This window comes from Phyllobates terribilis, unplaced genomic scaffold, assembly GCF_046119375.1.
Source record: "Phyllobates terribilis strain yellow unplaced genomic scaffold, ASM4611937v1 Scaffold_8553__1_contigs__length_28879, whole genome shotgun sequence".
Classification (NCBI taxonomy): Eukaryota; Metazoa; Chordata; class Amphibia; order Anura; family Dendrobatidae; genus Phyllobates; species Phyllobates terribilis.
In genome coordinates, this window is record NW_027371293.1 from 6,546 (window position 1) to 28,880 (window position 22,335).

General features: G+C 45.8%; 1 protein-coding gene across 1 annotated transcript; it reads left to right on the plus strand.

The window, feature by feature from the left end:
• Positions 1 to 1,078: 1,078 nt before the first annotated feature.
• On the plus strand, positions 1,079 to 22,326 carry LOC141252274 (gastrula zinc finger protein XlCGF66.1-like; the record flags this gene model as incomplete). The annotated part of the gene is made up of 5 exons (XM_073670490.1): positions 1,079 to 1,362; positions 8,356 to 8,658; positions 21,672 to 21,830; positions 21,960 to 22,136; positions 22,220 to 22,326. Coding segments are annotated over exons 3-5 (377 nt in total), but the record flags the coding sequence as incomplete, so codon positions are not given.
• Positions 22,327 to 22,335: the final 9 nt, after the last annotated feature.

A 22,335-nucleotide genomic window follows, 5' to 3' on the forward strand; every position in this document is an offset into this window, starting at 1 on the left:
AGTATTGGCACCCCTGCAATTCTGTCAGATAATACTCAATTTCTTCCTGAAAATGATTGCAATCACAAATTCTTTGGTATTATTATCTTCATTTAATTTGTCTTCAATGAAAAAACACAAAAGAGAATGAAGCAAAAATCAAATCATTGATCATTTCACACAAAACTCCAAAATTGGGCCAGACAAAAGTATTGGCACCCTCAGCCTAATACTTGGTTGCACAACCTTTAGCCAAAATAACTGCGAACAACCGCTTCCGGTAACCATCAATGAGTTTCTTACAATGCTCTGCTGGAATTGTAGACAATTCTTCTTTGGCAAACTGCTCCAGGTCCCTGAAATTTTGAAGGGTGCCTTCTCCAAACTGCCATTTTGAGATCTCTCCACAGGTGTTCTATGGGATTCAGGTCTGGACTCATTGCTGGCCACCTTAGAAGTCTCCAGTGCTTTCTCTCAAACCATTTTATAGTGCTTTTGGAAGTGTGTTTTGGGTCATTGTCCTGCTGGAAGACCCATGACCTCTGAGAGAGACCCATCACCTCTGAGGGAGACCCAGCTTTCTCACACTGGGCCCTACATTATGCTGCAAAATTTGTTGGTAGTCTTCAGACTTTATAATGCCATGCACACGGTCAAGCAGTCCAGTGCCAGAGGCAGCAAAGCAACCCCAAAACATCAGGGAACCTCCGCCATGTTTGACTGTAGGGACCGTGTTCTTTTCTTTGAATGCCTCTTTTTTTTCCCTGTACACTCTATGTTGATGCTTTTTCCCAAAAAGCTCTACTTTTGTCTCATCTGACCAGAGAACATTCTTCCAAAACGTTTTAGGCTTTCTCAGGTAAGTTTTGGCAAACTCCAGCCTGGCTTTTTTATGTCTCGGGGTAAGAAGTGGGGTCTTCCTGGGTATCCTACCATACAGTCCCTTTTCATTCAGACGCCGACGGATAGTACGGGTTGATACTGTTGTACCCTCGAACTGCAGGGCAACTTGAACTTGTTTGGATGTTAGTCGAGGTTCTTTATCCACCATCCGCACAATCTTGCGTTGAAATCTCTCATCAATTTTTCTTTTCTGTCCACATCTAGGGAGGTTAGCTACAGTACCATGGGCTTTAAACTTCTTGAAGACACTGCACGGAAGACACAGGAACATTCAGGTCTTTGGAGATGGACTTGTAGCCTTGAGATTGCTCATGCTTCCTCACAATTTGGTTTCTCAAGTCCTCAGACAGTTCTTTGGTCTTCTTTCTTTTCTCCATGCTCAATGTGGTACACACAAGGACACAGGACAGAGGTTGAGTCAACTTTAATCCATGTTAACTGGCTGATTTAGTTATTGCCAACACCTGTTAGGTGCCACAGGTAAGTTACAGGTGCTGTTAATTACTCGAATTAGAGAAGCATCACATGATTTTTCAAACAGTGCCAATACTTTTGTCCACCCCCTTTTTTAGGTTTGGTGTGGAATTATATCCAATTTGGCTTTAAGACAATTCTTTTTAGTATTTTTTCATTGAAGACAAAATAAATGAAGATAATAATACCAAAGAATTTGTGATTGCAACCTTTATCAGAAAGAAACTGAGTATTATCTGACAGAATTGCAGGGGTGCCAATACTTTTGACCACCACTGTATGATGCCCCACACATTGTAATACCTCCATTATGCCCCTTATGCAGTATTTTTGATGCTCCACACAGTATAATGCCCCCATTATGCCCCTTATGCAGTATGTATGATGCCCCCACACAGTGTAATGCCCCCATTATGCCCCTTATGCAGTATGTATGATGCCCCCACACAGTGTAATGCGCCCATTATGCCCCTTATGCAGTATGTATGATGCCCCCACACAGTGTAATGCCCCATTATGCCCCTTATGCAGTATGTATGATGCCCCCACACAGTGTAATGCCCCCATTATGCCCCTTATGCAGTATGTATGATGCCCCCACACAGTGTAATGCCCCCATTATGCCCCTTATGCAGTATGTATGATGCCCCCCACAGTGTAATGCCCCCATTATGCCCCTTATGCAGTATGGATGATGCCCCCACACAGTATAATGTTCCCACAGTACCGCCTGAGGTCCTGCAGTTGGAATAAGTCCTGAGGTTTTACAGTTGGAATAATCCCTCTGGAGTTGGTTTTCCCTCTGCCTGCTCCCCTACATATACCCTCGAGCATGTATACATGCATGTAGGGGAGCAGGCCTTACTAGATATCGAGGCTTTGTACAGTAATATATCGCATGAGGATGATATCAGTGGCGTAAGATGTTTATTGAAATCGATATCAATAGAGTGTAGTAGACATAATGACTTCATGGAGGATCTTCTAAAATTCATTCTTACTCATAACGTCTTACTTTTTGACAGGAAGTACTTAAACGAGCTCAGGGGTACTGCGATGGGGAGCCCCTGTACCCCCTCATCTGCTAATCTATTCCTGGGCTGGTGGGAGGAAACCAAAATACTCAGTGATGATTATAAGTAGTGGCAACCATATATTGGGGTATGATATAGATATATTGACAACATTTTTATCATCTGGTCAAGGACGAGTGAACAATTTCTTTAATTTGTCAGGGAGCTCAATATCCATAGAGTGGCCCTTAGATTTATATCAGAGTTTAATTATTACCAGTTGCCTTTCCTTGATGTACCAATCAAGAAAGTACGGGATGGGAGCCAGGGCTGTGGAGTCGGTAAGCCAAACCTTTGACTCCTACTCCTAAATTTCCATGACACCGTCTCCGACTTCATGACTCCGACTCCCTCATACATGGCTCATGTTTAAGTGATTTACAGTAGGACACATTTTATTCGTTCTCCCATGACAGCACCACGAGAGAGAGGATCTGCCCATCAAGAACAGGAAACCTACGGGTTAAAAAGGGCGGCACCTCTCTCTCGCCTCAGCTTAGGTTTCCTGTCCATGATGGGAGACCTCGCAGGCTTACCTGCAGAAGATGGTCTCTTGCCCCAGAGGGAGCCACAGGGCGTTGGATGGAGCTGTCTGTCCTGGGCCTCTGGAGACGCCACGGCAGGGCTCATTGGGGCACCTCCATGTGCGTTGCGGCAGGCAGTACGAGGCAGGAGATCCGGCCGCGCCGGCGGGGCACGTGACAGGCGCGGCCCTGTGACGTATTTCCGGTGCGTCGGGGACGTCACCGGAAGTGGGCGGAGCTCGCGCGCGCAACCAGGAAGTGCGCGCGAGCATGAGGACGCCGAAGCCACGAGGAGGACAACGTCAGCTGGGCAGGCGGCGGTGAGCCCACCTGGGGGGGGAACCACGTGGGAACAATTGACTCCCTCCTGGGTTCTAAAAAAGAAAAAAAAACACACATGGTACCTGGCATGGCCAGTATAAAAGAGTCCTGGCAACATACAAAGGTGCTTCCCAGCCCATTGTTACCTTGGTAGACATGGGAGATTCATAGGAGCAGCTTTCACCTCAGCAAGAGCAGCTGCTGCAGGAGCAGCCCTCTGGGGAGCCCTCACAACTGGTGGTGCAACGTTATTCCCGGTCTGGGTCTAGTCGTTCACCACTAAGAGCAGAAAAAATAGTCCGGTTCAGCGTGATTCCCCGCCTTTTATGATGGATTCTTCTGCTTCTACGGTACCAGATATTCTGTGGGGTAAGTGGAATCTTCGTGGAAGTTCTACTAATAGTTTCCTCCTCCTTTTTTCTTTCTATAAACTCCTCTTTCAGAGCAAGAAATGTTCAGCTAAAACGAAACATAAAGAATGTGCCTTATGCAGCAATCCGCTCCCAGATGCATATAATAAGAAATTGTGCCAGCTGTGTATTAACAAAGTAATGGCGGAGGAAACCTCTGGGTTGTCCCTGGACCTAAAGACTTTAATTAGAGAGGAAATAGGCAAGGCTTTGCAAGGCTCAGAATCTACTCATATTTCTCGGGAACCTGAGCCGGGTCCAGATATCTGACATTTCCTCCTCCGCTCTCTCTTCTTCTGATAGTGAATCGGATAGACAGTGTTTTCCTCTGCAGGAGGTTGATGCCTTGGTAAAAGCTGTCCGGTCTACCATGGGCATTGTAGACATGAGGGCAGAAAAGTCTGTGGAGGACTTAATGTTTGGTGGATTAGGTCAGAAAAAGAGAAAACGTTTTCCCGTGAATACAAGAGTAAAAGACCTCAATGATAGAGAGTGGAAAAAACCCGACAGGAAGGGCAGTGTTCCTCCATCTTTCAAGAGGAGGTACCCATTTGAGGATGCCATATGTTCCTCTTGGTCAAAAGCACCAAAGCTGGACGTTGCTGTCGCTAAAGCGGCAAAAAAGACTTCCCTCCCGTTTGATGACATGGGAGCATTAAAAGACCCCCTGGACAGACGAGCCGGTACCTTCTTAAAAGGTGCATGGGAGACAGCTGCAGGAGCACTGAGACCAGCAGTAGCAGCCACCTGCATATCTAGAGCCCTGATGGTTTGGCTGGAACAGTTAAACAGTCAGCTAAGGGATGGTGTCTCTAGGAAGGAGATTATTTCTTCCCTTCCACTGATTCAGGGTGCAGCGGCCTTTCTTGCTGATGCGTCTGCGGACTTAGTCAGATTCGCAGCAAAGTCATCAGCTCTGTCAAATGCGGCTCGACGAGCGCTATGGATTAAATGCTGGCTTGGGGATGTACAGACAAAGTCCAGGCTGTGTGCAATCCCTTGCGAAGGGGAATATCTCTTTGGCCAGACTATGGACGAATTATTGGAGAAGGCCGGAGATCCTAAGAAGTGTTTTCCATCAGTACCTCTACCCTCCTTTAAGAGATCGTTTCGGAAAAGAAAATTCATCCGAAGAAGATTCTTCAGGGAACCGGACAAGTCCGAAGAAAGAGGTCGAAAAGGTAGAGGCCTTCTCTTTGGTTCATCTCCAAAAAATCAGCAGAAGCCAGGGAATGCACAATCAGCCCAGGTGGGAGGGAGATTGTCATTATTTTCCCCAGCTTGGGAACAGATTTCTCATAGTAATTGGATTTTGAGCCTGATTAAATATGGTCTAAAATTTCAATTTCAAGCTTTTCCTCACAAGAGATTCATGATTGTTCCCTCTAGTTCCTCCCCAGAACGCCAGACTGCCCTCGTATCGGAAATTCAAGTCTTAATAAGGAAAAACGTCCTGATTGAGGTTCCGGATTCAGAAAAGGGTCTCGGATTCTACTCCCCGCTCTTCTTGGTCCCAAAACCGGATGGGAGTTTCAGGACAATTATAAATCTAAAATCCTTAAATAGCTTCCTTAAAGTAGACACTTTCAAAATGGAATCCTTGAAAACAGTAATAAAGTTGCTTTTTCCCCACTGTTATATTGTAGTTCTCGATCTCAAGGATGCGCATTACCATATTCCCATTCATAGTTACTATCAGAAATACCTGAGGCTGGCCATTGAAATTAAGGGGGTGGTTAAACACTTTCAGTACACTGCACTTCCCTTTGGGTTAGCAATAGCCCCGCGAATTTTCACCAAATTAATGGCAGAGGTTATGGCCCATATAAGAGAAAGAGACATTCTAATAATCCCTTACCTAGATGATCTCCTGATAGTGGGAAACTCTGTTGTTCAATGCGAGGCCCACCTTCGGGTGACCATGTCTGTCTTGGAGGGCTTGGGGTGGTTTCTAAATTTGGAAAAATCTAGATTAACTCCACTCAAAGCTCAGCAGTATCTGGGGGTCATGTTAGATTCTAAAAAACGGTTATGTTATTTATCTGAAGAAAAAATCACAAGAATCCAGGGTTTGGTAAGACAGTGTATGGATAAACCCTCTATGTCACTCCGTAAAGCCATGTCGTTATTAGAGACCTTAACCTCGAGTTTTTCCGCAGTTCGTTGGTCACAATTTCATTCAAGGGCTCTTCAGTGGGATGTATTGTATAACAACTCAGTCCTAGAAGGACATTTAGACCGTGAGTTTACCCTGTGTCCTCGGGCCATACATTCCCTTCATTGGTGGTTATGACACGATAATCTTTCTAGGGGGGTCCCCTGGGAGTGTAAGCCGATGGCAGTCTTAACTACAGATGCGAGTGCTGCAGGTTGGGGAGCTCACTTCAATGGGAACTTAGTTCAGGGGACCTGGTCAAGGAGTGAGATACAGTTGTCATCAAATGTTAAGGAGCTTTTGGCGGTGGATTATGCGTTCAACAAGTTCCTTACAGGGCCAGCATGTCCGTATACTCTCGGACAATCAAGTCTCGGTAGCTTATATAAATCACCAAGGGGGAACCCGCTCAAGAGACTTAATGAGGGTAGCGGACAGACTTTTTCAGAAGGCTGAATATCATTGTCTCTCCCTTTCGGCTATTCATCTAAAAGGGAAAGAAAACGTCACAGCGGATTTCCTAAGCCATATTTCCATAAAAGAGGGAGAATGGTCCTTGAATCCTCAAATCTTCTCCAGAATTGTGGCAATGTGGGGTCTTCCGACAGTGGACTTATTTGCGACGAAATGCAACCGGAAGGTGACAACATTCTGTTCCCTAGACCCCAGAGAAGAACCCCTGACAGTGGACGCCTTTATGGTTCCCTGGAAATTCCCTCTGACATATGCATTTCCTCCCATGATCCTGCTTCCAGCAGTTATAAGGAAGATCAGGGCAGACAGGGCCAGAGTAATACTCATATGCCCCTTTTGGCCCAAAAGACCGTGGTTCCCTTGTCTCCGAAAAATATCCATATCAGATCCCTGGATCCTTCCGGAGATTCCAGACCTTCTCACACAGGGTCCGGTTTCCCTTACTCCAGCCTCGAGTCTCCATTTGACGGCGTGGAATTTGAGAGGGTGCTGTTAACCAACAAGGGATTCCCCGCAAATGTAGTAAATACTCTCTTGTCTAGCAGAAAACCCGTTACCACCCGCATTTATGCGAGGACCTGGAGGAAGTTTTTATCATTTACTGAATTTAAATCAGAGGAGGGGCCCCCTATTGGGAAAATACTAGAGTTTCTGCAGCGGGGCTTAGAATTGGGGCTTACCACTAGTACCTTAAAAGTACAGGTGTCGGCTTTGGGAGCTTTGTTTTCTTCCGATATTGCAGCTAATTATTGGATAGCACGATTTATAAAAGCTTCCTTTAGGTGTAGACCCATTATCAAAGCAAAATCCTCTCCCTGGGATTTGAATTTGGTCCTAGAGGCCTTAACTAATCCTCCCTTCGAGCCCCTAGATTTAGCCTCCCCAAAAATTATTCTCCTAAAAACAGCCCTGTTAGTGGCCCTGACTTCAGCCAGAAGAGTGAGTGACATACAGGCTCTTTCCATATGTCCGCCATTTACTCAGATTCTGGATGATAGGATTGTATTAAAACCTGACCCAGCCTTTCTTCCAAAAGTAGTCACTCGGTTCCATAGAACTCAGGAGGTAGTTCTCCCAACCTTTTGCTTTCCCCCCAAAAATCAAAAGGAGGAGAGGCTACACACTTTAGACGTGAGGAGGTGCGTACTCAAATACCTACAGATTTCACGCAGTTTTAGGAAGGATAATTCCCTATTTATATGCCATCAGGGGGCTAGAAAGGGTTGTAAGGCCTCAAAGTCTACGATTGCAAGATGGATTAGAGAGGCCATATCCCTCGCCTACTCCTCAGGGAATAAGGAGGTTCCGGAGGGGTTGAGAGCTCATTCCACCAGAGCGATAGCAACCTCCTGGGCGGAGAAAACGGGGCTTTCCATCGAAGAGATATGTAAGGCTGCCACTTGGTCTTCTCCTTCTACCTTTTATAGGCATTATAGATTGGACCTGGGTGTCTCTGCTGATCTCACCTTTGGGAGAAGGGTGCTTCAAGCGGTGATCCCTCCCTAATTTCCTTTCGTCTCTGTAATTCTCTCGTGGTGCTGTCATGGGAGAACGAATAAAGCCTTAGTTACTTACCGGTAACGGGATTTTTCGGAGCCCATGACAGCACCCGTATATTCCCTCCTTTCACTGGTGTTTTGCACTCCCGTAGAGTTGGCTTTCCTTTGTTTTGTGCACCTTTGGGAGAAGTTGGTGAAAGTAATGTACTTAATGTAATGATGTGTTTATTGTAACTAACCTTGGCGGTCCTCTCATGCTCTGTTAACTAAACTGAGGCGAGAGAGAGGTGCCGCCCTTTTTAACCTGTAGGTTTCCTGTCCTTGATGGGCGGATCCTCTCTCTCGTGGTGCTGTCATGGGCTCCGAAAAATCCCGTTACCGGTAAGTAACTAAGGCTTTTCTCAGCTAAAAGTCTAGACTCTTAGATCAGGAATAGGCAAGACATTTATAGGATTTTTACAGGATGAAAATGGAGAAATGGTAAGAGAGGATGTTGAGAAGGCCGAACTTTTTAATTCCTATTTTGCATCTGTTTTCTCTCAGAAAGAAAATGTAACATCAACTGATCTTCACTGTCCTTTTAAAGGAATAGAAGAATCCAAGTTATCTGTAAACAGAGAGATTGTGAGGGAATATTTAGCTAACATAAATGAGTTCAAGTCTCCAGGTCCAGATGAATTACACCCCAGAGTACTGAAGGAGATCGTAGAAGAAATTTTAGAACCACTCTCCATAATCTTTGAAAATTCTTGGAGAACAGGAGAAGTCCCAGAAGACTGGAGAAGAGCAAATGTTGTTCCTATCTTCAAAAAGGGGAAGAAGGTGGACCCAGGGAACTATAGGCCGGTGAGTCTGACTTCTATACCAGGAAAGATCTTTGAACAAATTATTAAACAACATGTATGTAAGTACATGGATAAGAATGAAGTGATTAACCAGAGTCAGCATGGGTTTGTAACTAACAAGTCATGTCAGACTAACTTAATTTCCTTCTATGACAGAATCACTGACTGGGTGGATCAGGGAAATGCTGTAGATATAGTATATCTTGACTTCAGCAAAGCATTTGACAAAGTATCTCACACCATCCTTATTGAAAAAATGACCAAGTATGCAATGGACCAGGCAACTGTTAGGTGGATTCATAACTGGCTTAGTGATCGGACTCAAAGGGTGGTTGTAAATGGCTTCACATCCAGCTGGATGAATGTCTCAAGTGGGGTACCACAGGGCTCTGTCCTGGGACCTGTATTGTTCAACATCTTTATCAATGATTTAGATCAAGGAATTGAGGGTAAACTGATTAAATTTGCTGATGACACAAAGCTAGGAGGGATAGCTAATACTAGAGAAGAGAGAGAGAGGATTCAAAAAGACCTAAATAAACTGGAGCAGTGGGCAGCAACCAGAATGTTTTTTAACAGGGAAAAATGCAAAGTACTACATCTGGGCAATAAAAATGAAAAAAGCATATACAGAATGGGAGGAATAGAGCTAAGCAACAGTACATGTGAAAAAGACTTAGGTATACTAATAGATCATAGACTGAACATGAGTCAACAGTGTGATGCAGCAGCAAAAAAGGCAAATACAATTCTGGGATGTATTAACAGAAGCATACAGTCTAGATCACGTGAAGTCATTATCGGTCTTTACTCCTCTTTGGTCAGACCTCATCTGGAATACTGTGTACAGTTTTGGGCACCACATTTTAAAAAAGACATAGACAAACTGGAGCAAGTTCAGAGAAGAGCGACCAGAATGGTGACTGGTCTGCAAACCATGTCCTATGAGGAAAGGTTGCAGGATTTGGGAATGTTTAGCTTGCAAAAAAGAAGACTGAGAGAAGACTGAATAGCTGTCTACAAATATGTCAAGGGCTGTCACATTTTAGAAGGATCATCTTTATTCTCATTTGCACAAGGAAAGACTAGAAGCAATGGGATGAAACTAAATGGGAGGAGACACAGATTAGATATTAGAAAAAACTTTTTGTCAGTTAGGGTGATTAATGAGTGGAACAGGCTGCCACGAGAGGTGGTGAGTTCCCCTTCAATGGACGTCTTCAAACAGAGGCTGGACAGACATCTGTCTGAGATGATTTAGTGAATCCTGCTTTGAGCAGGGGGTTGGACCAGATGACCCAGGAGGTCCCTTCCAACTCTACCATTCTATGATTCTAGGACATTTCATAACTTTCCCAAATTCTTATGAAAAAATATTCCTCACAAACTGCATTGAACTACTGTACCCAATTTATTATATATTTTAGGCGTCTGAGTGGGTCCATTTTATACCGAATCCACCAAAATGGGCACCGACTCCGACTCCACAGCCCTGGTTTGGACCCTAGGGACACTCATCTACCATAAACTATTAAAGTGGGATAGCCACCACTGCATCCTACTAAAAAAAAAAAAATATCCAAGGGCCAATGTTTTACAGTTGAGAAGAAACTGCTCTAATGTCACAGATATTAATATACAGGCAATAGACATGAACACCAGATTCAGGGAAAAAGGTATCCAAAGTACATTTTGGATTCCGCACGATTGTTTGCTGAAAAACAGGAGAGAGAGACACTTCTACATACCTAACCAAGACGCCAAGAAAAATATGGGATAACACAAGTAATAGGAACTTGTGACCATATCTTTAATATCCTCAGAAAACACTAGGATGTACTTGTGGCTGACCTGGACCTGAGGGTGCTTTGTGATCTGCTCCCACAATAACTTTCAGAAAGGGTTAGTCAATTAGGGACCGTTTAGTGCATAGTTTCTAAAAAAAACTGCACCCAAGGGGACATGGCTGGATAGAAGAATCTGGTTTCTTTAGATGTGTAGAAAGTTGTACATGTAATTGGATGAGACCATGTAAATCTTTCTCGAGTTCCTCTACAGGTGAAACCTCTTTCCAGAGGGATTATTCCAACTGTAAAACCTTGTATACTTGTATATGTGGCCACATGCACCTACCTCCTAGGTTATGTAAGCACGACCAAGAGGCAGTCTAAGAGGAGTGTCGGGGGGGGGGGGGGGCATTTGGGCGAAATACGCCATGGTTGGGTGTCACGGGTGTGTCAGAGGTGACAGACAGTCGCCCTGCAGGGGTTTGCAGGAGATCTCCACGTTTGGCAATGCAGACAGCTGCCTAGATGAGAGGCTGTGTTTAGGACCCAGATTCTACCTCCATTTAGTCTGGGTGTATATATACCTGGTGTGTCTATGTTGGCGTCGCCGGGTATACTCATTTCTACTTGGAACTTGGCTGAAGCAGTATCACGTCCTCTTTGGAGTCTTGAGGCCGTGTGCCCTGTTGGAGTTTCTTCTAAAGCAAAGTTTTAATTCCCCTGTGTTGTCTTTCCCTTTTGTCTTTAGAGTGCTAGCGGAGGTTGACTAGTGCTCATCTCCTTCCACCCCCAGCTATAGCCTTACGACAGGGATAGTTGGGCGAGGCATGTGATGGGCGACAGCTGCGGAGGCTGTATAGAGACGTTAGGGGGAGACAGGGTGATGCTAGTCCAGATTAGGAGGTCACCTCTTCCCCCTTTTCCATAGTGTCTGGGCTCCCTTTCCCTTTCTCCTCTGTGTTGCACTCACACCTGGCGTGACATTGGGACACCCCATTAGTGAGACACATGAACAGTGCACATTGAGGTGAAACAAGAGACATCTCCTTTTGCATCATTGAGGTGGTTAAACCCAATGTGAGAGGTGGTGATCTTAATAGATGTATCCTCAAAAAAGAAAGTGAATGTATTTCCAGACTGGATTCACTAGGCCCTAAGGGACTGAATGAGCAAATTTCCTATGCCTGTTTTGTATGAATACAGCCCCATTCTGGATTACATTTTAGGATTTTATACTCTACCTATTGCTACTCAGTTCCCTGTGAACGAGGTTCACATATTGTTTTACTTCATCAAGAGATCTGAGCTTCTATATCAGAATTATTTCTTATCAGTTATATCCCAATTATACTATTTAGTAACTAACAAGTGTGGTGTTCCTTGTGTATCTCTAATTATGCAATAGGGGTCAAATATGACCATTTAGGAGTATACTGTGGGCCACCATCCCATATATTTTGTAGTGATAAAGTAGATCCACATGCCGATTGCATGATGGAAGGATGTGCAATACTTGTTTTTAGTCTCCCATGATACTGATCTCAGAGGATTTTTCTGTTGGTGGAATGCAATCCAATACCATATGCACTCCGGTGTGGAACGCAGACATATGGGCATGCACATTTGTGGACAATGATCCTAGATGGAATGATGACTACGGGCATGCGCAGTCACAGGTACGAGTTTCACGGCGGCAATCAATTTATCTGGTGTTTCAGCATAAAGCACGTCACTTCCGGACATGCACACTAGGTGATGGACATTATCGAACCTCTAGCTCATGAGAAGTAGCGTAGGTGCAGTATATTATTGTAGACAGACTCTATTCTGTATATCCTGTGACAATTCACCTCTAGGAATGGGAATGAGCCTCATAGTCTGGGAGGGGTTTTGGATGAAGTGGGATATTTAAACATGGACACCTGGCTATTAGGCACGCTATGTTGAACATCATGAATTATCATCCCTGTATCAAGCCTCCTAATGAACCTGTTGGGAAAATGCATTGAGGCGAATTATTGAAACATTCTCTGAGTACCATACCCTTTCCTTTATACATATTGTAGGGGATTTACTCACTGGGGTACAATAGGAGGAAAACAGGAGGCATGTTCTTAAATTTCATATGGGTTTATTACTTCATAAACCCAGAAGCCAAACAGAAAAGCAAATAGCCTTTAGATCAGGCAAACAAAGTAAATGTCCTTAGCAGGTCTCTACTCAGCCAGGCTTGTGTGGCACACAAGCTGCGGTAGCGTCCAGTGTCTTGGCTTGGTCTGAAGACAAACATACACTGTAGGCCTTCTACCTCCAAACACACAGACTATGTGCCAAACAACAGACTTCATTTTATAGGCTGTTAACCACACCCAGAGATGAGGTATGTGGGTAGCTGGACCCGCCCATTCTCTCCTAGCTACCCGTAACCCGGCTCCCAGGTGCACCAAACGATCTTCTTAGTGCTTATGTGCTCTAGAGAAACACTCCGGGTTACATCACACAGACCAGCCATCTCTGTGACACATACCTCCCATGGACTACGCGACCATTAGCCACCTTACATACCCCCCCGCCTAAACCTGTGGGGTTGACACCGTTTACTACCAGACAGGGGATTCTCGAGAGAGCATCGGCATTACCGTGTAGCTTCCCTGCTCTATGTTCTACAGGGAAGTAGGAGTCCTGTAGGGCTAAAAACCCGAGGGTGACTCTGGCATTTTTTCACTTTTTTCCCTCATCCATCTGAGTGGAGCATAGTCGGATAATAATCTAAATTTTCGAAATAACAGTACGGTAAGGTGTCCACCGCACACTTTATAGCCGAGCGTTCCTTCTCTATGACCGAATAATTTTTCTCGCAGGAGAACAGCTTTCTACTCAGGTAGAGGACAGGGTGCTCCTCCCCGTGTATCTCCTGGGAAAGGACTGCTGCTAACACGACATCTGAGGCATCTGTCTGGAGTATAAACTCTTTCTTGAAGTCCGGGGCAACCAGGACCGGTTGCCTACACAGAGCCAGTTTCATCTTTTGAAAGGACGTCTCCGCCTCTGCTGTCCACTTGGCCTTGGCTGATTTTGTCCCTTTAAGGAGGTCAGTCAGGGGTGCGGCCATCATGGCGAAGTTTGGGATGAATTTTCCTGTAGTATCCCACGATTCCCAGGAAGGCTCTGACTTGCTTTTTCGACACCGGTCTCAGCCAATTTTGGATTGCTTCTACTTTAATATTTTGGGGTTTTATCTTGACTCTACCCATTACATATCCGAAGTACTTGGCTTCTTATTTCCCCATGCCACATTTCTTTGAGTTTATTGAAAACCCCACCTTCCTCAGAGCATCAAACACAGCCTGAATCTTTTCCAGATGACTCTCCCAGTCTGGACTGAAGATAATAATATTGTTCAGGTATGTTGCAGCATATTGCTTATGGGATGCAAGGATGCAATCCATAGCTCTCTGGAATTTTGCAGGGGCCCCCTGCAGTCCAAACGGCATACGGGCATACTGGAAGCATTCGTCCAGCGTAGAAAACGCAGTCTTCTCTTTGGCTACCTGTGCCATGGGGGTCTGCCAATATCCCTCCGTCAGATCCAAGGTGGTTATGTGCCTTGCTGGCCCAAGCCTCTTGATCAGCTCGACGACGCGTGGCATGTGATATGCATCAAATTTGGAAACCTCATTCAACTTCCGATAGTCGTTGCAAAATCTCCACTCACCATTGGGATTTGGGACCAAGACAATCAGGCTCGACCAACTGCTCTTGGATTCTTCAATGACACTGAGCTTCAGCATACAAGCTACCTCTTTGGATATCAACTCTTGTCGGGCCTCAGGTATCTGATAGGGCTTCAAGTTCACCCGCACATGTGGCTTCGTCAGAACCTTGTGTTCTATGACCCTTGTGCAGCCCGACAATTCCGAGAACAGATCCCTATTCTTCTGCATCAACTCCCAACACTGCTGTTTCTTGGCCTTCGTTAGCATTTCCGCTATTGCGACTCCTCCAACGTCACCTTCTAGCTTGCCCAGCAAGCATGGAGCTTCCACAGCCTCTCTGTCTTGCCACGGCTTGATGAGGTTGATGTGGTATATCTGGTAGAGCTTACGTCGTCCCGGTTGATGAACCTTGTAGTTCGCTTCACCCACTTTTTCCACCCTTGCCACATGGCCAAGAACTTACTTTCCACCGTAGTAATTAGCATGAGGACTCCGGTCTCCCGGATTGAAGTGCCTCACTCTGGCTGACTGGTTGTAGACTCTGGCATGAGCTTCTTGTGCCTGGAGGAGATGTTCTTTTACAATGGGCATCACCTTCACAATCCTCTCCTGCATCAGAGCAACCATGCTCGATGACGCTCCTATGGGGCGTGAATTCGGCTTCCCAGATTTCCTTTGTGACATCCAGAAGACCCTGCGAATGTCGGCCATACAGAAGTTCGAATGGCGAGAACCCTCTAGAGGCCTGTGAAACCTTTCGGTTGGAGAACAACAGATATGGTAGGAGACAGTCCCAGTCTCTACTGTCCCTTTCTATGTCCTTCCTCAGTATACTCTTCAGAGTCTTGTTAAACCTTTCGACTAGGCTATCCGTCTGAGGATGGTATACTGAAGTCCTCAGTTGGGAGATTTGGAGGGCTTTGCATAACTCCCTCATCACCTTACTCATAGAGGGAATTCCCTGGTCAGTGAGTATCTCCCTTTGGTAAGCCTGTTGGGGGGGAAAAAACGTGGACCAACTCACGGGATTTATTCTTTGCGGAGGAGTTTCTCAGTGGAATCACTTCAGGATAGCGTGTGGCATAGTCCAGGATAACCAATATAAATTGATGCCCACAAGCAGATTCAACCAGGGGACTGACCAAGTCCATAGCAATTCTCTCGAACGGCACTTCAATAATGGGCAATGGCACGAGGGGACTTCAAAAGTGAGAGGTGGGGTCGGTTAACTGGCACGTAGTGCAAGACCTGCAATACTTAAATATTTCCCGGTGACATCTGGGCCAATAGAACCTTTGTAAAAGATAATGCCTTACCAACACCAGATGCAGCAAGCCTCCATGATAAAGGCGGGGCCAGCACATGTGCAAAATACTGATGCAGACAGCCACTCACTAACCTACCAATTCATGGAGGGGGGTGGCTGTCTAGTATTATACATGCACACCGATGGAGTCTGCATAGGGCGCCAGTCACACAGATAAGTGTGGTGCACAGTTTCTGGCTTGCAGCTTGTTGATGACACCCATACTATTAGATCAGGCGGGCTGCCCAGCACTATATACGTGCACCCCCACAAGACAGACGCCCCAATTCCCCCAGCCAACACTAAAGAGGCCTGGCCTCATCCTGCAAAAAAATGTGCAAAAAAGATGAAAAATAGTGTAGAAGATAAATACACCACATGAGGTGTTGGTCGATATTTTGGCCAAAATACAGAAGCTCGCAACCCAAACGTCAAGGGTCCTCATACTTGCGAGTCCTAACACTAAACATTAAAAATGGTGAACATTGGACATAATTTCAAAAAACATCACAGTAAGGCTGTATGCCCACTATGCGTTTTTTAAGCTTTTCCGCAGCGGCAATTCCGCTGCAGAAACGCTTAAACGCTTGGTAGAAGGTCTGTCATGTTCCCCAATGATAATCCCATGTGCTGTGCACATGCTGCGGAAATTTCCGCTGCGGATTATCATTGCGGAAAAATCCGCAGCACTACCAATTATTTTGCGGAAGCGCGGCATGTTCGCCGCCATTGACTTACATTGGAACGCATGGAATCCGCATCATTGCATCTGCAGATGCGGAATCCATGCGTTTCAATGTGCGGATGGTACCCGGGTTTGGAGAAGAGGAGACTCTCCTCCGGACCCGGGTACCATAGAACCTGTAAAAAAAAGAATAAAATAAAAAATATACATTATACTTACCTTCTGATGGCCCCCGGTGTCCTTAGCGATGCGTCTTGGCTTGCTGGCAGCTCACGATGGTCTGAAAAGGACCTGCCATGACGTCAATTAGTCATGTGAGGGGTCACGCGACCGCTGATGATGGCAGGTCCTTTAGTCTACCGCGAGCTGCCGGCAAGCCAGGACGCATCGGATAAAGACACCGGGGGCCATCAGAAGGTAAGTATATATTTATTTTTTACCATTCTTTCGGTCACACTATATAAATCCATGCCGGTTGCATGGATTTATATAGTGTGACCAAGTTGTCAAGCACTTTCCAAGTGATGTTAAAATCGCTTGGAAAGCGCTTGTCAACCCGCATGCGGAAATGCTTGTGAAGAACGCTTCACTTCCGTACAATCCGCATGCGTTTTTTCTGCCAAGGAGATGCAGAAACGCTCAGGAAAAAATCCAGAGCATTTCTGCATCGTGGGCACATAGCCTAAAAGATAATGCCTTACCAACACCAGGTCAGATTACCAATGCACTGCAGGATGCAGCAAGCCTCAATGATAAAGGCGGGGCCAGCACATGTGCCAAATACTGATGCAGACAGCCACTCACTAACCTACCATTTCATGGAGGGAGTGGCTGTGTAGTATTATACATGCACACCGATGGAGTCTGCATAGGGCGCCAGTCACACAGATATGTGTGATGCACATTGTCTGGCTTGCAGCCTATTGATGACGCCCATACTATTAGGCTGTGTGCCCACGATGCGTTTTTAATGCTTTTCCGCAGCGTTTTTGCATGTAGAAGGGCAGCAATGTTCCCCAGTGATAATCCGCAAATTTAATTTCCGGTGCGGATTATCATTGCGGAAAAAACGCAGCACTACCAATTATTTTGCGGAAGCGCTGCGTTTTCGCTGCAATTGACTTGCATTAGTACGCGCCAATTCCGAAAGACTGCATCTATACTTGCGTAATTGGCACGTTCTAATGTGCGGATGGTACCCAGTTGTGGAGGACAGGAGACTCTCCTCCACACCCAGGTACCATTAAAAAAGCTGTAAAAAAAGAAGAATAAAATAAAAAATAAATATATACTTACCTTCTGGCGGCCCGCAGTGCACTCCTCCTTGCTTCCCGGCACTTAGCGATGGAATGAAGGACCTGCTCTGATGTCAGAGTCATGTGACGGGTCACACGACGCTGACGTTGGCAGGTCCTTCAGTCTACCACTGCCGGCGGCCGGGACCGAGCGAAGCAAGACAGCGCAGGCCATCGGAGGGTAAGTATAGATTTATTTTTTTACATTCTCTCAGGTCACACTATATAAATCCATGCTGGTTGCATGGATTTATATAGTGTGACCAAGTTGACAAGCACTTTCCAAGTGATGCTAAAATTGCTTGGAAAGCGCTTGTCAACCCGCATGCGGAAACGCAAGTGAAGAACGCTTCACTTCCGCATGTCCCTGGCAGGAAAAAGACATGTACAATCCGCATGCATTTTTTTCTGCAAGGGAGATGCAGAAACGCTCAGGAAAAAATCCTGAGCATTTCTGCATCGTGGGCACATAGCCTTAGATCAGACGGGCTGCCAAGCACTATATACATGCAAGCACACAAGACATATGCCCCAATTCACCCAGCCAACACTAAAGAGGCCTGGTGGGGTATTTATCATGTGGTGTATTTATCTTATACACTATTTTTAATCTTTTTTGCACTGTGCACCCGCCCTATGCAGACTCCATCGGTGTGCATGTATAATACTACACAGTCACCCCCTCCATGAATTTGGTAGGTTAGTGAGTGGCTGTCTGCTTCAGTATTTTGCACATGTGCTGGCCCTGCCTTTATGATGCAGGCTTGCTGCATCCTGCAGTGCATTGGCAATCTGACCTGGTGTGGGTAAGGTATTATCTTTTACTGTGATGTTTTTTGAAATTATGTCCAGTGTTCACCAATAGAACCTTTGCACGATCCGTTCCTGCGTTTTAACCACTCCCAGATGTCCCCCCAAGACATGTGAACGGGCCATGTCCAACACCTTCCGTCTAAAGGGGCCCGGCACTATAAACTGCTCCACACTCTCCTCCCTCACTTTCTTGACCCGGTACAACAACTCCTTACTCATCATAAAATGGGGAAACCTTGTGTCAGTCCCTGACTCCTGTGCAACCCCATTTATAATAGTGACATTATTAAAGGCTTCCTTCAGAGTTAGGTCCCTATGTTGGGCTGACCCAAAATTCTCGCTGGTCACCCCTAACTCTGGAATTGCAGACTCAGGGGGCACTACCTCCTCATCCCCCACAAGGACACAAAAAGGAAACCTGTCTGACTCTGGGTGTGGTGATATCTCATTAGGGTTAATTTTTTTCTTATCTGAGCCAGCGAACTCAGAACCCTTCCTCCACAGATCCCAAAACAAGCAAAAGTCCCAGCCTATAATAATAGGGTGCAACAAGTCCTGAACGACGCCGACCTCGTGGGACTCTGTACCGTGGGCCATTTCAATGTCCACTCTGGCCCGTAGGGTAGTCTTTAGCATCACCATGAATGCGCTGAACGCCGACTTTTTTCCCCGGGATAATTTGGAGGGGGTCACCAGGCTCCCGGAGTCTAGCAGTGCCGTTACTTCCCATCTGTTCACCTTCATGTGACATGCTTGTGGCCCCTCGCTGGGTGGACAGTTCACCCTGCAGGCCGGATAAGCATAATATGAACAACGTTGTCCTATGCTGCAGTCCATCGGCTCAAGGGTCAGGGGATGACGGGCGGCTATATGGCCTGGGCCGTGGCACCGCCAGCAAACAACATCACCTGTATGGACCTTGGGCACCACCTCCCTCGTCCATTTGGACCTTGGAAGTCCCACCACCTTTTGGGCCTGCACCCCATGTTGGGAACTCCAGCATGTAGTGGGCTGCCTTCCCAAGGAACCTTCAACCCCCTGGTATCTCTCGATCAGTCCGACCAGTTAATCCGCATACCGGGGATCACCCTGGGTAACCCAAGGCTGTATGGGCCTCGGCAGGGAGTGCACAAACCGGTCCATCACCACCCACTCTACCATCTGCGCAGGCATTGAGGACTCTGGCTGCAGCCACTTGTGGACCAGGTGCAGCAGGTCAAACATTTGGGACAGAGGTGGTTTGTTCTGGTGATACGAACCCACTGTGCCCTGATAGTCATTGTCAACCCCAAGCGTGCGAGAATCTCACTTTTTTAGCTTGCCATACTCTTTGGCATCCTGCAAAGCTAAATCATAGTACGCCTACTAGGCGTACTTCTGGGGCTCTCCAAGTCAAGTATGGCGACAATACCTCTGCCCACTGCTCTTGTGGAAATTTCTCCCTCTCGGCCACCCTTTGAAACACCATCAGGAAGGTCTCAACGTCATCCCCCGGGGTCATTTTCTGCAAAGCCCATCATACCGCCTTCCGGACATGGGAGTCCTCAGTCGGACCTGGGGTTGGAGCGCTCATCCTGTCCTGGATGGCGGTTGCCAGAAGCTGCATCTGCTGACGTTGTTTCTGCTAGTGCTGCTGGATCTGCTGTAACTACAGCCTGTTGGTCTCCTGTTGATGCTGCTGCGACTGGACCAGGTGTTTCAGCAGGTCCTCCATTTCGTCTGGCGATGCTTGCTGGCTTGCGACAGACTTCACCCAGGGCATGCAGTCCATCCTGTAGCAGTCACACGTCTCTGCTGGTAATGCTACCCGCAAGTCTAACACTAATTGTGGAGGTTTTACTCACTTGGGTGTGACAGGAGGAAAACAGGAGGCATGTTCCTTTAAAAGTTCATGTGGGTTTATTGCTTCATAAACCCAGAAGCCAAACAGAAAAGAAAATAGCCTTTAGATCAGGCAAACAAAGTAAATGTCTTTAGCAGGTCTCTGCTCAGCCAGGCCTGTGTGGCACACAAGCTGGGGTAGCGTCCAGTGTCCTGGCTTGGTCTGAAGACAAACATACACAGGAGGCCTTCTCCCTCCAAACACACAGACCATGTGCCAAACAACAGCCTCCATTTTATAGGCTGTTAACCACACCCAGAGGTGTGGTATGTGGGGGGTAGCTGGACACGTCCATTCTCTCCTAGCTGCCCGTAACCCGGCTCCCAGATGCACCAAACGATCCTCTTAGTGCTTATCTGCCCTAGAGAAACACTCCGGGTTACATCACACAGACCAGCCATCTCTGTGACACATGCCTCCCATTGACTACACAACCATTAACCAACTTAGAATACTTTGATACATATCTGGTTTTATGATTACCCCACGGCTGATGAAAGGGAATCTGTCACCCCCTGGAACTTATCTGACCTCTAATATTGGCATACAGGTGATAGAAATGTGAATCTATACATACCTTTATGCCTCATATTAGAGGTCTGTTTGCTGAGAAATGGCTTTTTATTCAGTGAAGATTCTGATGCTTGCTGGCCTTGGGGAGTGGATTCCCTTTAATAAATACTCACTTAGCCCCATTCTTCGTGCAGATACTAATAAATACAGGACCTATGAGATTTTTACCATATGATAGTTGGATAGTTAGGGGTGTATCATCCATAGCAGCAGCCCACAGGGCCACTATGGTGCCCGTTAAAAAAACACAGAATTTGAGCTTGGTTTAAGTTGGTATCCATGCAGCACATAAATGCTTGTTTACTATGGCCATAAATGAGAAAAAAACTATAAGAAGAAAAATGATCATAAACCCTGCTGTAAATAAATAAAAACCAAACGTGCATTTAAATAAAATAGGGTTCCTAGTAACACTGTTTTTGATCAAAAATAGCATGAAAGCTATCCCACCATGGTAAAATGAACCCATTCTGGATAGTCCTACTCTGCTTAATATTAAAAAACTTACCATGTATCAAAGCCTCAAACTTCTGTGTGTGAATCAGACATGAGAACTAACGTGATAGAAGATTACAGTCCGGGGAAGATGGGAAACATTCATATAGACGACCGGTGGAGATGTAGTCAGTGAAGAACTCTGGCTAAATATGTTTGTAGAGCCGTAGTAGAAGATGAAGATGACGTCGTCCTCCTCATGAAGTAGTTATTTCTCATGTCACGTGTAATGAATATCTCCTGCAGTATTGCTAATGCCGATTGCAGTGTCGGTAAATGAGACGAGAATTAGCTTTATGGAAGATGAGTCTTTGAGAAACGTATTCAGCTACAGACTCCAAGGAAGAAACTGCTTGTTGTCTGTGGCCTAAAATATATAGGTTTTATTACTAGATGTAAAGCAGAAAACTAAATACTGTAAAATAATAAATCTCCTCAAATGTTTCCCCTTATTATCTCCAGTAATTGTATTATTACACAATATCAGATCCTCTCAGTGAAGATCTTCTATTTAAGAGAATTTTCCTTATGGACCCATCAAAGATGGATATGGATAGAGACAAGATGGCAGAGAGGATATTACACCTCACCCTAGAGATCCTCTTCCGTCTTACTGGAGAGGTGAGAGATTCTGATGACGCCACATTACATCAATTTTATCTATGGGAATAACAGATGGACAGAACTGGAGAGGTGAGGACTCTGGAAATGTCTGAAGTGAGATTTATTTATATGTCTTTCCATAACCAGGATTACATATTAGTGAAGACCTCTAGTGAGCGCTGTCAGGACCCTGTGTCTGAGGGATGGGAAAGACCCCTGAGCCCAATCACAGGGGCTCCACCTCACCCCCTGATACATGAGGATATCAATGACCAGAAGATCGTAGAACTCACCTACGAGATGATTGAGCTGCTGACTGGAGAGGTGACACTGCTTCGAATGCTGGGACTTTATACAGTAATGCTATGAAAGGATCGGGGGGATGACTGTATCATTGTATGTGTCAGGTTCCTATAAGATGTCAGGATGTCACTGTCTATTTCTCCATGGAGGAGTGGGAGTATTTAGAAGGACACAAAGATTTGTACAAAGACGTCATGATGGAGGTTCCTCAGCTCCTCAC